Source organism: Geotrypetes seraphini, chromosome 11 (assembly GCF_902459505.1).
Source record: "Geotrypetes seraphini chromosome 11, aGeoSer1.1, whole genome shotgun sequence".
In the NCBI taxonomy this organism is placed as follows: Eukaryota; Metazoa; Chordata; class Amphibia; order Gymnophiona; family Dermophiidae; genus Geotrypetes; species Geotrypetes seraphini.
The window spans coordinates 102,060,767-102,074,932 of NC_047094.1; the positions used below are offsets into that span (position 1 = coordinate 102,060,767).

At 50.5% G+C, this 14,166-nt stretch overlaps 1 protein-coding gene across 7 annotated transcripts in view; it reads left to right on the plus strand.

Annotated features, from left to right (window-relative positions):
- The window catches only part of CTCFL (CCCTC-binding factor like), a 98,178-nt gene that overhangs the window by 17,148 nt on the left and 66,864 nt on the right, over positions 1-14,166 (plus strand). For all 7 annotated transcript variants that reach the window (XM_033915083.1, XM_033915081.1, XM_033915085.1 and 4 more), the window contains exons 4-5: positions 1,702-1,872; positions 5,896-6,029. In XM_033915083.1, coding sequence (XP_033770974.1) covers positions 1,702-1,872; positions 5,896-6,029 — 305 coding nt within the window. The remainder of the gene's footprint in view (positions 1-1,701; positions 1,873-5,895; positions 6,030-14,166) is intronic.

Sequence of the window (14,166 nt, forward strand, 5' to 3'; positions counted from 1 at the left end):
GAACGGTAGCCAGTGAAGTTTTCTATAGAAAGGGCTAATATGGTCTGACTTTTTGAGCCCATAGATGAGGCGGACGGCGGTGTTCTGGATAAGTCGTAGTCGTTTAATGGTTTTCTTGTAGGAGCCCAGATATATGATGTTGCAGTAATCCAGGGAGTTTAGGATTAGGGATTGGACCAGCAAACTGAAGGTGGGGAAATCAAAGTAATGTTTGATGGAACGGAGTTTCCAGAGGGTGGAAAAGCATTTTTTGACCTGGGTATTAGTGTGATCTTCTAAAGTGAGGCATCGGTCCAGGATGACTCCGAGGATTTTTATAGTGGAATTGATTGGATATGTTAAACCATTAAGTTGCAGGGTGGTGGACGATAGTTTGTGGTTGGGGCTTGCAAGGAAGAACTTAGTTTTTTCTGGGTTGAGTTTCAGTTTGAAGCGTGTGGTCCAGTTTTCTACCATGGTGAGGACAGTTGAGAAAGAAACTCTTTCCTCCGAAATTGTGTCCATTTAGATACATCAGGGAAAATGTACGCCTTTTCTCCCAAATAGGAGACTTGTTTCATTGTAAAGTATAATTTCAACAGCATTTCTTTATCCTGCAAGAAAATGAGAGAAACTAACAATGTGGCACGGCTTAACACCTCCATCTCTGAAGATTCTAAAAGGGCAGATACATCTAACTCAGTCTTCTCCCCCTGAGTAACATCCAAAATCTTTTTTAAGTAATAAATTCTTTGTATAGGGGGTAGGTTTGAGTCAGGAACTTTTAAAACTGTTACCAAAAAGTTATTAAACAATTCTAGAGGAGTCATATATTTAGCTATTGGAAAATTTAAAAGTCTTAAATTCAAATTTTTTTTTGCTGGTTCTCCAAGTTCTCTATTTTTCTCATTAACAATATTTTATCCGTAGTCTGTTAACAAGTAAATTCTTCTTTTCTGTCTTTGTTTTCTCCAACTTAACCAGCTCTTCCTTTTGCTGTTGAAAAGATGTCTCTAAGTGGATTATCTTGGCCAATGAATTTAAAGTATTAGTAACAAAGTTCGTACATACCGTGTACAGGTTTTCTATCGTGGTCCAGATAGAGTCCAATGTCACCGCTTGAGGGGGGAAAGCTCCGCCAGCTGAACTTTGGCTCTTTCCAGAGGACGCTGTCCCTGGGCTCCCTCGCTCTCATTACCGCTCGCTTCCAACGGGGAAAAAACTCCCTACGTGCACTGGCTCCACGATGGGAGTCGGCAGCAGCGTGCTGACATCTGGGCTTGCTATGTGTTCAAGACGTTCCTCTCCAGATCCACTCTGTGAGTCCTCCAAACTTGTCTGCCCCATCGTAGCTTCTCCAGGTATTGGGGGAGTGTGTGGTCCACGTGAGCTCAGCGACAACTCGCCGTCTAAGCTATGCACTTCCCCTGGCATAGCAGCAGATATGCCCGTTGAGGATTAATAGACTGTGAAAGCTGTTATCACTTTCCTCCTCTAATTCCTTCTCCTTTCCCTTTCTGGCCTCTCTCACACGTGAATACTGTGGGAAATTTAAAAAAAATGCTGACCCTTGGTGTGAAGGTCATAAGAGGATGCACAAGGTCTTTAGCTGTGAGAAAAAACAGGCAGGGTGTGTGTTAGTGTCTAGGGAAGGAAGATCAGGCAGTAGCCCTTATTACCTGTACTATTGTCTGTTCCTTGTTGCATGTTTACATCTTCCAGGTCAAAGCACCACCCACCAGTGTCGGCTCTGTGAATTCACCACCGCCAACCTCTCAGACTTCAACTGCCACATGAAGAGTCATACCATTGAGAGACCTCACAAATGCCACTTGTGCAGCAAGGGTTTCCGTACCATCACCCTCCTGCGCAACCACATCTATGGACACACAGGTAGGGGAAGTGTGCAAACATGCATAGCCCTCCGAGTGCCTGCTTCAATTGCCTTAAAATTGTGTTGTATCAGAGACCTCCCTGTACCAAGACAAAAACATTGAAAAATGAAGGCAGTTAAAAACAATGTGGCCTTTCTAGTCTGCTTATTTGCCATCAACTATGCTTTCCTTTCCCTTTGAGATCCAATGTATGTGTCCGAAGCAGAGTCTGTAAACTGTAAAAGTTAGTTTTCCTTTTACTGATGTGAATATAGGTAGAATGAAATTACAAGGAAACACTTTTAAAATCAATAGGAAATTTTTTTTCACTCGGATAATAGTTAAGCTCTGGAATGCGTTGCCAGAGGTTGTGGTAAGAGCGGATAGCGTAGCTGGTTTTAAGAAAGGTTTGGACAAGTTCCTGGAGGAAAAGTCCATAGTCTGTTATGGAGAAAGACATGGGGGAAGCCACTTCTTGCCCTGTATTGGTAGCATGGAATATTGCTACACCTTTGGTTTTGACCGGGTAATAGTGACCTGGATTGGCCACTGTGAGAATGGGCTACTGGGCTTGATGGATCTTTGGTCTGACCCAGTAAGGCTATTCTTATGTTTTGCAGAAAGTAGGTGGTGTAGAATGAAATCCCTGCATTGCATGTAGGTGTTGGCATCATTGCTAGGTTTGTGAATTGCACACTGAGTGCATTTTTTTAAGGAAAGCTGCAATGCAGGGTGAAAGTGTGACTTCTTTAGCATCTCTCCAGACCGGTACAGTTCACTGATGGGTAATAGCTCATTGCGACCAGCAGGTGGAGACTGAGACAAAACTTTTGATGGTAGTACTAATAGCTGTGCTTCCCTCTATATAACCAGTCTGTTCTCAGTCTCAGCAGGTGGTAGGTGAGCTGTGCCAGTTTTCATTAATTAGGGTTGTTGGAATTTGTGTAGTGCTCCTTGTCCCTGTCTGGTGCCATACTGAGCTTGGGGGAACTCTTTTGGGAGTCCGTCCGACCTTAGGGGTGTCATACTCAATGGGTCATGAGTTGAGTCCCTCCCCCCCTTCCTCCACCTTCCCTAAATTTTTCTAGAGGTGCCTCAGCTGTAAGCCTTGCCACCACCAATAATGGCAAGGCATATGGCTTAGAGAGCCATTGGAGTCTATTCTGGGGGGGAAAAAAAATCCTGAGACAGTGCTGGGCAGAAGAGAGCCCTCTATTCAGTGTACTTGTATTTTTATTGTTAACCAGCACTTTTTGTTTTAGCTAGGTCACATATTGAGCAATGAGCACTTATAAAGGGGAAAAGTGCTCATTATGCTCCAGATGCGAGGGAGGCCGGCTTGGGCTCGCGATGTGCAGGCCGCTGCGAAGGGGAATCCTTGTCGGCTTCAGGTGATGGCGAGCAGGGTTCCCCATTGCGAGTACCTTGCGCGCTGGCAGCTGACAGCGGGGAAGCCCGGGCTTTCCACGCAGGGATTTCCTCAGCCACCGATGCTGGGGACTCCCTTACTGCTGCTGCCAGCTTGTCTGCTTTAGCGGCTGGGAAAGTCCAGGCTTCTCAGCTGCTACAGGCCTCGGGGATGTCTTTTTCAGCAGTCTTTGCTCTGATTTTGGTGGGAAGCACCTCCATTTTGTCTGCAGGCTCGGATGATCTTCCCCCCTGTATTGGAGAGGCAGGGGCAGGTTTCTGCTGGATCCTCTGCTTTGGCAGTGAGTCCCATTGGGCCACCAGGGTTTTTTCCCCCCTGATTTTGTTTTTACCTTGTGTAAGGCTTATCTTCTTTTGGCCTAGGGTCCTGCTTCCGCCCCGGGGGTGCCCTTTCGTTTTTCGCGATCTATGTCTCATCTGTATCCCATCCCTGAGGGGGCTAGGGATATGTTGAAGTCGCCGGTGGTCTCGGCCATAACGAAACGGCATACGGTGCCAGTTGAGGGTGGCTCAATCTTGAGGGACTCTGTGGAATGTAGATTGGAGACGCTCCTTAAGCAGAATTTTAATGTCACTACACTAGCGGTCCAGGTGGCGATATGTAGCGGTCTGGTGGCTAGGGCTTGTTTTCGGTGGGCTGAGCGTGTCCTTGACTATGAGTGTGATGATTGGTCCTTCGTGGAACAGGAAGTAGCCAAAATTGAGATGGGTGCTTCTTATCTCTATGATGCCATGTATGACCTGTTGCGGGCGTCGGCCAAATCCATGGCTCTCGGGGTGGCCACTCGTCGTACCTTGTGGCTTCGAGCTTGGTTGGCGGATGCGGCATCTAAGGCTAAGCTGACAAAATTTCCCTTTCGAGGGTCTTTTTTGTTTGGCGAGGATCTGAACAAGTTGGTTCAGACCTTAACGGACTCTAAGGTGCCCCGTCTTCCTGAAGACCATGCCCGCCCGCCTGTGCGGGGTGGCATTGCTCTGGGTCTCTCCAGGGCAGTCCTTTCGGGGAGCCCGAATGGGGAGGGGGCCCCAACAGGAAGGATGCGATTCCTCCACCGGTTCCAATGCTACCATTGTGCGCTGGATCAAAGAGACTATCGCTTCTTCCTGACTTCTTCAGAAGAAGTCATTTCTGGATTTTCTTAAGGCTCATTCCACTCGGGATCAGGCAGCTTTTTGGACTGAGTCTTCTCTGGTGCCTCTAGTGGATATCTATAAGACTGCGGTTTGGTCTTCTTTGCATTCATTTGTGTGACACTACCGTGTGGACGTCCAGGTGCATTAGGATGTGGTGTTCGGTGAGTGTGTTCTGGTGGCGGCCCTCCTGGGGTCCCACCCATGATGGGTACTGCTTTGGTACGTCCCATCAGTGAACTGTACTGGTCTAGAAAGATGCTAAAGAAGGAGAAATTAGGTTCTTACCTGCTAATTTTCTTTCTTTTAGACTCTCCAGACCGGTACAGTCCCCATCCTGACTGTCTGTTTGTTCTTCTTATGGGATTTGCGTGAAGTGTGTTTTCTCTGCAGGTTCTAGTATTTTTATAGGGTCGGGGAGATCAAAAGAACAGCAGCTTTGGCTCAGCTGGCGAGCTGTGGGGACAGTTTGCTAAAGAGATGTCTTCTATGCAACTTCCAAAAGTATTGCTCTATGTTAGTTGTTACTCCTGTTGGGAGTGTTGTTACAGTTATAATTAGCGCTTTTTATGTCTATTTGGCTATTCGGCAGACTGGTTGAACTAGAGCAGGGGTGTCAAAGTCCCTCCTCGAGGGCCGCAATCCAGTCGGGTTTTCAGGATTTCCCCAATGAATATGCATGAGATCTATTTGCTTTCATTGTATGCTAATAGATCTCATGCATATTCATTGGGGAAATCCTGAAAACCCGATTGGATTGCGGCACTCGAGGAGGGACTTTTGACACCCCTAGACTAGAGGAAAGCACAGCTAGCAGTATTACAGCCAAAGTTTTGTCTCAGTCTCTACCTGCTGGTCATACTGAGCTATTGCCCATCAGTGAACTGGAGAGTCTAAAAGAAAGAAGAAAATTAGCAGGTAAGAACCTAATTTCTCCTTGGAAATAATTGGTGTTAATTTGCACTAATTTGCAGTTACTGTAATAATTGACCTTACTTGGTATTCTACAAACTGAGCATAATATTCATAACATACAAAATCCATAGTGTGCAAGGAAGCTACAGCCTGGGTATGGATAATAATGGATACGCTGCACAGAGCGCCCTTTGCAGACTATTAATTTAGCATGGATCTTCCAGGCCCCCCTATATTTGGGTGTCATTTTTAGGATTTTCCCCTATATGGCACTTGCGTAAAAAAGTTTGCCAATGCCTGGTTTAGAAAGTTATTTTCAACCCCCCCCCACACACACACACATACTACCCCAGAGGAATTGCAGTTCAACAGTGCATTGATAGTGACCAACCAGGCTATCTGTAGTACAGTGTTTGGAGGCTACTTATTTAGCATACAGTTCAAAACTGCTCTATGTTGTACGTTGTCCAGAGCTTCAGAGAGGGTGTGATATAAAACGTGAAACATCACTAAAATGTGACATGTTTTGTGCTAGTTCTTTTTCTGAGATCTCTTCCCCTCCCTCCAGGGTTCAGGCCTCACAAGTGCAAGGACTGTGACATGGCTTTTATTACCAGGGGGGAGCTGATGCGACACCAGCGCTATAAGCACACGCACGAGAAGCCCTTTAAGTGTTCCATGTGTCCATACTCATGTGTGGAGGTAAGTAGAACAGGGCAGGGCTCCTGGGACAGGATATGTTGTGCCTGGTGTCTTTTTCCCTGTTGCATGCATCAAATTATAGTTCCAGTCTGACTGCAAAGAGCCGGATTGTGTTTCACATCATGCAAAGGGGGTAAAATCCAGCTTTGCACATTATATATTCACCGTAATTTGAATGCTTTTGTGGGAGAGTTAAATGTAATAATTGCGGTGTATTTTGTTGGCTAAAGGGACCAGTTTTCCCTCTGAGGCAGGGGTGTCAAAGTCCCTCCTCGAGGGCCGCAATCCAGTCGGGTTTTCAGGATTTCCCCAATGAATATGCATGAGATCTATTTGCATGCACTGCTTTCATTGTATGCTAATAGATCTCATGCATATTCATTGAGGAAATCCTGAAAACCCGGCTGGATTGCGGCCCTCGAGGAGGGACTTTGACACCCCTGCTCTAAGGTGCATGGCAGTCCTCCACACACGGTGCAGCATTACCTCGGGTCAGTCACAAGAGGTAGGCAAATTCTGCAGGACTTCTAGGGGACCTTCTTGCCCCTTGTGATTGAAACCGCGATGTTGATGCAGCGCCCCTGATCGTTGGAACACGGATGAGGGCTTTAGCACACCTTAGTAGACTTCTTTACTTTTAGAAGCATTTTTGTAAAGCATGCATCACAGGTAAAGCATTTTTCACATGCTTTAGAGCAGTGTTCTTCAACCTTTTACACCCGTGGACCGGCAGAAATAAAAGAATTATTTTGTGGACCGGCAAACTACTAGGACTAAAATTGAAAAACCCCGTTTACGCCCCATCTCCGCGAGCTCGGTCCCCGCAAACCATCTGATCCCATCTGCACAAGCCGCAATTATGATTTTATATTGAACGTATTTTATTAAAGTATAAAAAGAAACAATATTCTGAACAATTGTGATTTTATAAATACAAATATACAGAGCACGGACCAACAAAACCCCTGTCTCCCCTCCCCTTCACATATATCCCCTCTACTATCAAGAAAACTGAACAAGCCAAGTTATTATAGAATGCTACATAGAAATATCATGCTAACAGAATACTGCAGTCCCCAGTTATGTCTCCAGCAGGATATATATTTCAAATCTGATATATTCTAATGACAAAATAGAAATAAAATTATTTTTTCTATCTTTTGTTGTCTCTGGTTTCTGCTTTCATCTTCTTTTCATTCTTTTCCTTCCAGCATCTGCCCGTTCCATCCAATGTCTGCCCTCTCCCCCTTCCATATGTATCTGACTTCTTTCTATGCCCCTCTTCCCTGTCCATCCAGCCTGTTCCTCCTCTCTCCTTTTTACATCATTCATTCCAGCTTCACTGCCTTCTTCATTTTTATCTCTCCTACACCAGATCTAGCATCTTTATCCCTCTCTCATTTCTCTGCTGACCCCCTTTCCAGCATTAATGTCTCTCTACTTTCTCATTCCTCTCTCTTCCCTTTCCCTCATCTGATCTCTCCATTCCACCCTGACCCCCTTCCCCTCCTGTAATCTCCCTGCCAGCTGTTTCCTTCCTTTTTTCTTTCTCCCTTCCCTCCTTCCTTTTTTTCCTTCTCCCTTCCCTCCTCCCTCTATCCAACATTAACTCTCTTCCCATCCCTTTCCCTTCTCCCCTCCCAGCAGCATCTCTCCTTCTTCTCCCTTCCCTCTTCCCTCTATTCAACATTAACTCTCTTCCCATCCCTTTCCCTCCTCCCCTCCCAGCAGCATCTCTCCTTCTAACTCCCTTCAAGTCCAGTAACAGCTCTCCCTTTATCCAGCAGCTTCCCAGCCTCCTACAGTGGCTTCCTCCCCTTCCAGCAGCTTTCAGTACTTGCCTTCAGGAAGTTGCCGGTAAAGCACTGCCCTGGCAAGTAGAAGAGCTGGTGGGAGGGGAGACAGCCACTGTGAAGGCTCCCCAGGATCTTGCTCGCACATGCTGACCATCTCCCTCCACCTGCACCTGAATCTGCAGCTCTCTCTGTTCTAATCGCAACTTCTCCGTGGCCCTCTTCAGCAACTCGGCAGGGGCGGCGATCAAGACAGGCTGCCAACATCGGGACCTTCACTCTCTGAGTCCCACCTATTTTGTTTCAACTTCCTGTTTCCGAACAGGTGAGACTCAGAGAGGGAAGGCCCCGACGTTGGCAGCCTGTCTTGATAGCCTGAGGCTGGGAGGAACATTAGTCAGCAGGAACCGCAGTCGGCAGGAAATTTAACTGCTGACTTGATCTCGCCGGCCCTGCGCGGACCGGCGGACCGGCGGTTGAAGAACTGTGCTTTAGAGGGATCTTACAAGATCATGCAGCCAAATGCATGCATGTAAGCATGTGCACCAGTGAGATGAGGTGTATGCTGCATGCAACGGCATAATACGGGCAGTACAGGGGTAACTCCAACTACATGGGAATCAACACTACTCTTATCCATAAAATGCAACGCATTCAAAACATAGCGGTATGACTGATTTTCAACCTGAAAAAATATGACTCGGTTTCAACCTTCATGAAACAATTACACAGGCTACCCATCCTATCACGAATAAAATTCAAAACATCATGCATCAGTCATCACATACTCTATGGAAATTCAGCAGCTCCTCTTATCCAACTCTTCTCAATGGCATGGTCTGCCTCTCGTAGAACCCTGAACAGGATACAACTAAATCTCCCAATCATAAAAAATCTCAAGTACAAGAGTATATTTTACTCCATGCTAACCTTCCTGGAAGTGAGAACTTGGAATCAGAACAGAGCCTAGCTACACCTTGTTCCGGAAGAAATTGAAAACCCTTCTCTTTGACACCTGAACTTTAAATGAATCTCTATTTATACCCTTCCTGATAGTTAGACACTTTCCCTTCCTCCCTATCCCTGCTCTGTCCTCTTTCTACATTCTGCTCTCTGTAAATCACCTTGAGCCTGCATAGGTATGCGCAATGCACAAATAGAAAATTAGATTAGAAATTTTATAAATTGTGTAAGTTCATGCACACATTTACACTTTTGGAGCAGGCGTGAGTTTGTACACTACCAGGGTAATTCTGAGTGTCTCTTTTAGGTGCTTATGCTGGCTTTATATAATAGGGAGAAAATAGGGGCCAGTTTTGATTGTTGACATAAGCACCCTTTCTTTAGCACTCTCCAGACCAGTAGAGGTTAACTTTACGAATGGGTATATATCTAATCATGACCAGCAGGTGGAGACTGAAAACAAAACTTTGGGACAGTATATCCTAGCCCCTCCTCTCTATTTCCCTCAGTCTTCTTTCAGTCTCCAGCAGGTGTTGAGTGATCTGTACCCATCTCCCTTGGTAGGGCTGTTGGAATTTGTTTAGGGGGTTTATTGTCCCTGTTTTTAGCCGGACGGAGCTTGGACGGACTCTGTTTGGGGGTTCGTCCGACCTCGGGGGTGTCAAACCCGGCGGGTCACGAGCGGGGTCCCTCCCCCCACTTCCTCCACCTCCCCACATTTTTTTAGAGGAGCCTCAGCAGTAAGCCTTGCCCCCTAAATCAAGCAAGGCATATTGCTTCGAGAGCCTGTGGAGTCTGTTCTGTAAAAAAAAAAAAAAAAATCCTGAGGTAGTGCTGGTCTGGAGGGTTGTATCCCTTTAAGAAAACTGTATTTTACTGTATTTTTTCAACTAACCGGCACTTTTTTGCAGCTAGGTCGCGTATGGAGCAATGAGCACTTCTAAAGGGAAAAAGTGCTCATTGTGCTCCAGACGCGAGGCACTCGCGGCCGGCCTGTGCAAGCGGTGTTTAGGCCGGTGCGGTGGAGGAGCTCCGTCGGCAGCGGCTGCAGGCGCCCAGAGCTCCCCGCCGATGGTGCCTCGCGAGTCGGCAGGGAACGGTGGGGAAGCCCGGTCTTCTCCGTCCGCCCACGGAGGGATTCCCCAAACCGCCGACGGTCGGGTTTTAGAGGATTCCCTCTCAGCTGATTTTTTGACAGCTGATGCCGGCTTGCCTGCTTTAGCGGCTGAGACTATTCAGGTTTCTCAGCCGCTTCAGGCTATGGAGGGAGCTTTTTTGGCGGGAAAACCGCCATCTTCTCTGTCTGGCCCCTCCATTTTGTCTTCCACCTCAGGTGACCTTCCCCCTGTTTTGACTATGCAGGGGCAAGGTTCTGCTGGGTCCCCTGCTGTGGCAGGGAGTCCCTTGGGACCCTCGGGGGGTTTTTCTCCTGAATTTTTCTTTTCTTTATGCAGAGCCTATTTTCAGGCGGCTGGGGGTCCCGGTTGCGCCCAGGGGGTTTCGGGGGGTGGGTTTTCCTCCGCGCTCCCTGCGGCTTTGCCTCTTTCGTCTGGCGTGACGTCCCCTCCGCCGCCTCCCTTGTCCAAGCGTCCGCGGGTGTCGTGGGACGAGAATTTGTGGTCGGAGGAACGGGTCGGTCTGGAGGAGGACCTGGACCCTTCTGAGGAGTTCCAGGACTCTCTGGAGGGGACGGAAGCTGGCGGCGGGTTGTCGGATTTCCCGTTCTCCAGTGACGAGGCGTCCGTGGTGCGCCTTTTTCAGAAAGATGAGCTGCCTGACCTTATTCAACAGGTTTCTTCGGTTTTGCGTTTTGAGGACGCGCCGCCGGAGACTCCGCGTGTGGGGGACCCCCTGTTACGGGGGATCCGTTCCGTTTCCCGCTCTTTTCCTATGCATCAGGATATTCGGGATATTATTCTGGAGCAGTGGAAAACGCCGGAGACGCCGTTTCGGCTGGCGCGCAGCATGGCTCGCCTGTATCCCATTCCTGAAGGGGATCGGGCTACGTTAGCTTCGCCAGTCGTGGATGCGGTGGTCTCGGCAATTTCCAAGCGGCATACCGTGCCTGTTGAGGGCGGTTCTGCCTTGCGGGACCCTGAGGAGCGCAAATTGGAGAGCATCCTTAAGCAAAATTTTCAGGTCTCTGCCTTTGGGGTCCAGGCGGCTATTTGTGGGGGACTGGTCGCTCGCGCCGTGTTTCGGTGGGCGGAGCGGGTCTTGGATCGAGAGTCTGACGACTGGTCTCTGGTGGATCAGGAGGTTGCGAAGATTGAGATGGCGGCCTCATTCCTCTCAGATGCTCTATATGACTTGGTGCGGATATCGGCTAAGTCTATGGCTTTTGGCGTGGCCGCAAGGCGTGTGTTGTGGCTGCGCGCTTGGGCGGCGGATGCTGCGTCCAAAGCTAAGCTTACTAAATTTCCCTTTCGGGGGTCGTTTTTGTTTGGAGAGGACTTGGATAAGTTGATTCAGACTCTGTCGGACTCGAAAGTTCCCCGTCTGCCGGAGGACCGTGCCCGCCCGGCGTCTCGGGGGGGTGCGGCCCGGGGGCGTTTGCGGGATTTTCGCAAGTATCGCCCTGGGCGTGGGGCTGCTTCTTTCCAGTCTCCGGGATTTTCCCGGGGTCGGTTCTTCCAGCGCATGCAGCCCTTTCGGGGGGCCCGTCGGGGGGCAGGGAATCCCTCCGCCGGTTCCCCCGCTTCCCGTCCTGCACAATGACGCCTTGCCGGCGCCCCCTTTGGTTCCGGTGGGGGCTCGGCTGCGCGAATTTTTCCCCAAATGGGCCGAGATCACGTCCGATCAGTGGGTCCTGGAGGTGGTGCGGGACGGTTATGCCCTGGAGTTCGCCCGCTCTCTGCCGGATTTTTTCCTCGCTTCTCCGTGTCAGACTCCGGGGAAGACGCAGGCTTTTCGCCAGACCCTTCAGCGCTTGCTAGATCTCAGGGCAGTTGTTCCGGTGCCCCCGCCGGAGTGGGGCACGGGCAGGTACTCCATTTACTTTGTGGTGCCCAAAAAGGAGGGGACCTTTCGGCCCATCCTCGATTTAAAAGGGGTCAACAGGGCTCTCAAGATTCCCTCTTTCCGTATGGAAACTCTGCGGTCGGTCATTCTGGCGGTTCAGCCGGGGGAGTTTCTCACTTCTCTCGATCTGACGGAGGCCTACTTGCATGTTCCCATTCGGGCCTCTCATCAGCGTTTCCTGCGCTTTGCGATCTTGGGTCGGCACTTTCAGTTCTGTGCGCTTCCCTTTGGGCTGGCCACGGCTCCTCGGACGTTCACCAAGGTGATGGTGGTCGCCGCGGCAGCCTTGCGGTCGGAGGGCATCCTGGTACACCCCTACCTGGACGACTGGTTAATTCGGGCAAAGTCGTTGCAGGAAAGCTCCCGGGTTACTGCTCGGGTGGTGGAGTTTCTCCGGTCGCTGGGCTGGGTGGTCAACCTTTCCAAGAGTCGGTTGGTCCCGGCTCAGCGTCTGGAGTACCTAGGGGTGCTGTTCGACACCTCCTTGGGGAAGGTCTTCCTCCCAGAGGGCCGGGTGAGCAAATTGCAATCTCAGATTCGCCTGCTTTTGGCGTCCCGGTGTCCTCGGGCGCGAGATTTCCTCCAGGTCTTGGGGTCGATGGCGGCGTCCCTGGACGTGGTGAGGTGGGCGCGGGCCCACATGCGTCCTCTCCAGTATGCTCTGCTCCGGAGGTGGTCTCCCCAGAGGCACGGGATGGATGTTCCGGTTCCCCTGCGAGGCTTGGCGCGCTGCAGTCTGCGTTGGTGGCTCCAGACCCCTCACCTAGTTCAGGGGGTGGGTCTGGATCTCCCGCAGTGGACGGTGCTCCTGACGGATGCGAGTCTCCTGGGTTGGGGGGCTCAGTGTTTGGGTCACTCAGCTCAGGGCACCTGGTCCGCGGAGGAGGCCGCCTGGTCGATCAACGTGTTGGAGACCAGAGCGGTCCGTCTGGCGCTGTTGGCTTTCCACTCCCTGTTGCTGGGCAAGTCGGTCAGAGTGCTGTCGGACAATGCCACGGCGGTGGCTTATGTCAATCGTCAGGGGGGCACCAAGAGCACTCAGGTGGCGCAGGAGGCGGCTCTGCTCATGGTTTGGGCGGAATCCCATCTGCTGGACCTCTCGGCCTCTCATATAGCCGGAGTAGAAAATGTTCAGGCAGACTTCCTCAGTCGTCACTTCCTAGATCCAGGAGAGTGGTGTCTCGGCGCCGAGGCGTTTCAGTTGATAGTGCAGGCTTGGGGGCAGCCCCTGATGGACCTGATGGCCACGGGTGGCAACGCCAAAGTGCCCCGCTTCTTCAGTCGTCGCAGGGACGGTCTGGCCGAGGGTCTGGATGCTCTGGTCCAGCAGTGGCCAACGGAGGGGCTGTTGTATGTGTTCCCTCCTTGGCCGCTGGTGGGCAGAGTGCTTCTTCGCATTGTTCACCATCCGGGTTTGGTGGTGCTGGTGGCGCCGGATTGGCCTCGCCGTCCGTGGTATGCGGATCTGGTGAGGCACCTGGTAGCGGATCCTCTTCCTCTGCCTCTCTCGGACGACCTTCTGATGCAGGGTCCCATTCCCATGTTCGACCCGTCTCCCTTCTGTCTTACGGCGTGGCTCTTGAAAGGGGTCGCCTTAGCAAGAAGGGATATTCAGACAAGGTGATCTCTACACTGTTGGGGTCCCGGAGGCTTTCTACCTCTCGGGCTTATGTGCGGGTTTGGCGTCTCTTTGAGGAATGGTGTCGGGCGCGGGGAGTGACCTCTTTTCGCGCTTCTCTGCCTAACATTCTGGAGTTCTTGCAGGATGGCCTGGATAGAGGCCTGGCTTGGTCTTCTCTCCGGGTTCATCTTGCGGCCCTGTCGGCTTTTCGAGGGTTGGTGTCAGGTCAGCGTTTATCGGCTCTTCCTGATGTGATTCGGTTTTTGCGGGCGGCCAAGTTGCTTAGGCCTCCCCTACGGCCCTCGGTTCCCTCTTGGGATCTTAATCTGGTTCTCTCTGTTTTGGTGCGTCCGCCTTTCGAGCCCTTGGACGACTGTTCTTTAAAGGACCTTACTTTGAAGGCGGTCTTTTTGGTGGCCATTACTTCTGCTAGGCGTGTTTCTGAGCTGCAGGCTTTCTCTTGTAGGGCTCCCTTCTTGGAGTTTTCTAGGGAGCGGGTCGTCTTGCGGCCTGTTCCTTCCTTTCTGCCGAAGGTTGTTTCTCCTTTTCATGTCAATCAATCGGTGGTTCTCCCGGTCTTGGGTGGTCGGGAGGGCTCTTCTGAGCAACGGCAGCTGCGCAAGTTGGATGTCGGTCGGGTCCTTCGCTCTTATGTGCAGCGGACCCAGGAATTCCGGAAGTCCGATCATCTCTTTGTCCTCCTGGCGGGTCCTCGTCGGGGAGCTGGCGCTTCTAAGGC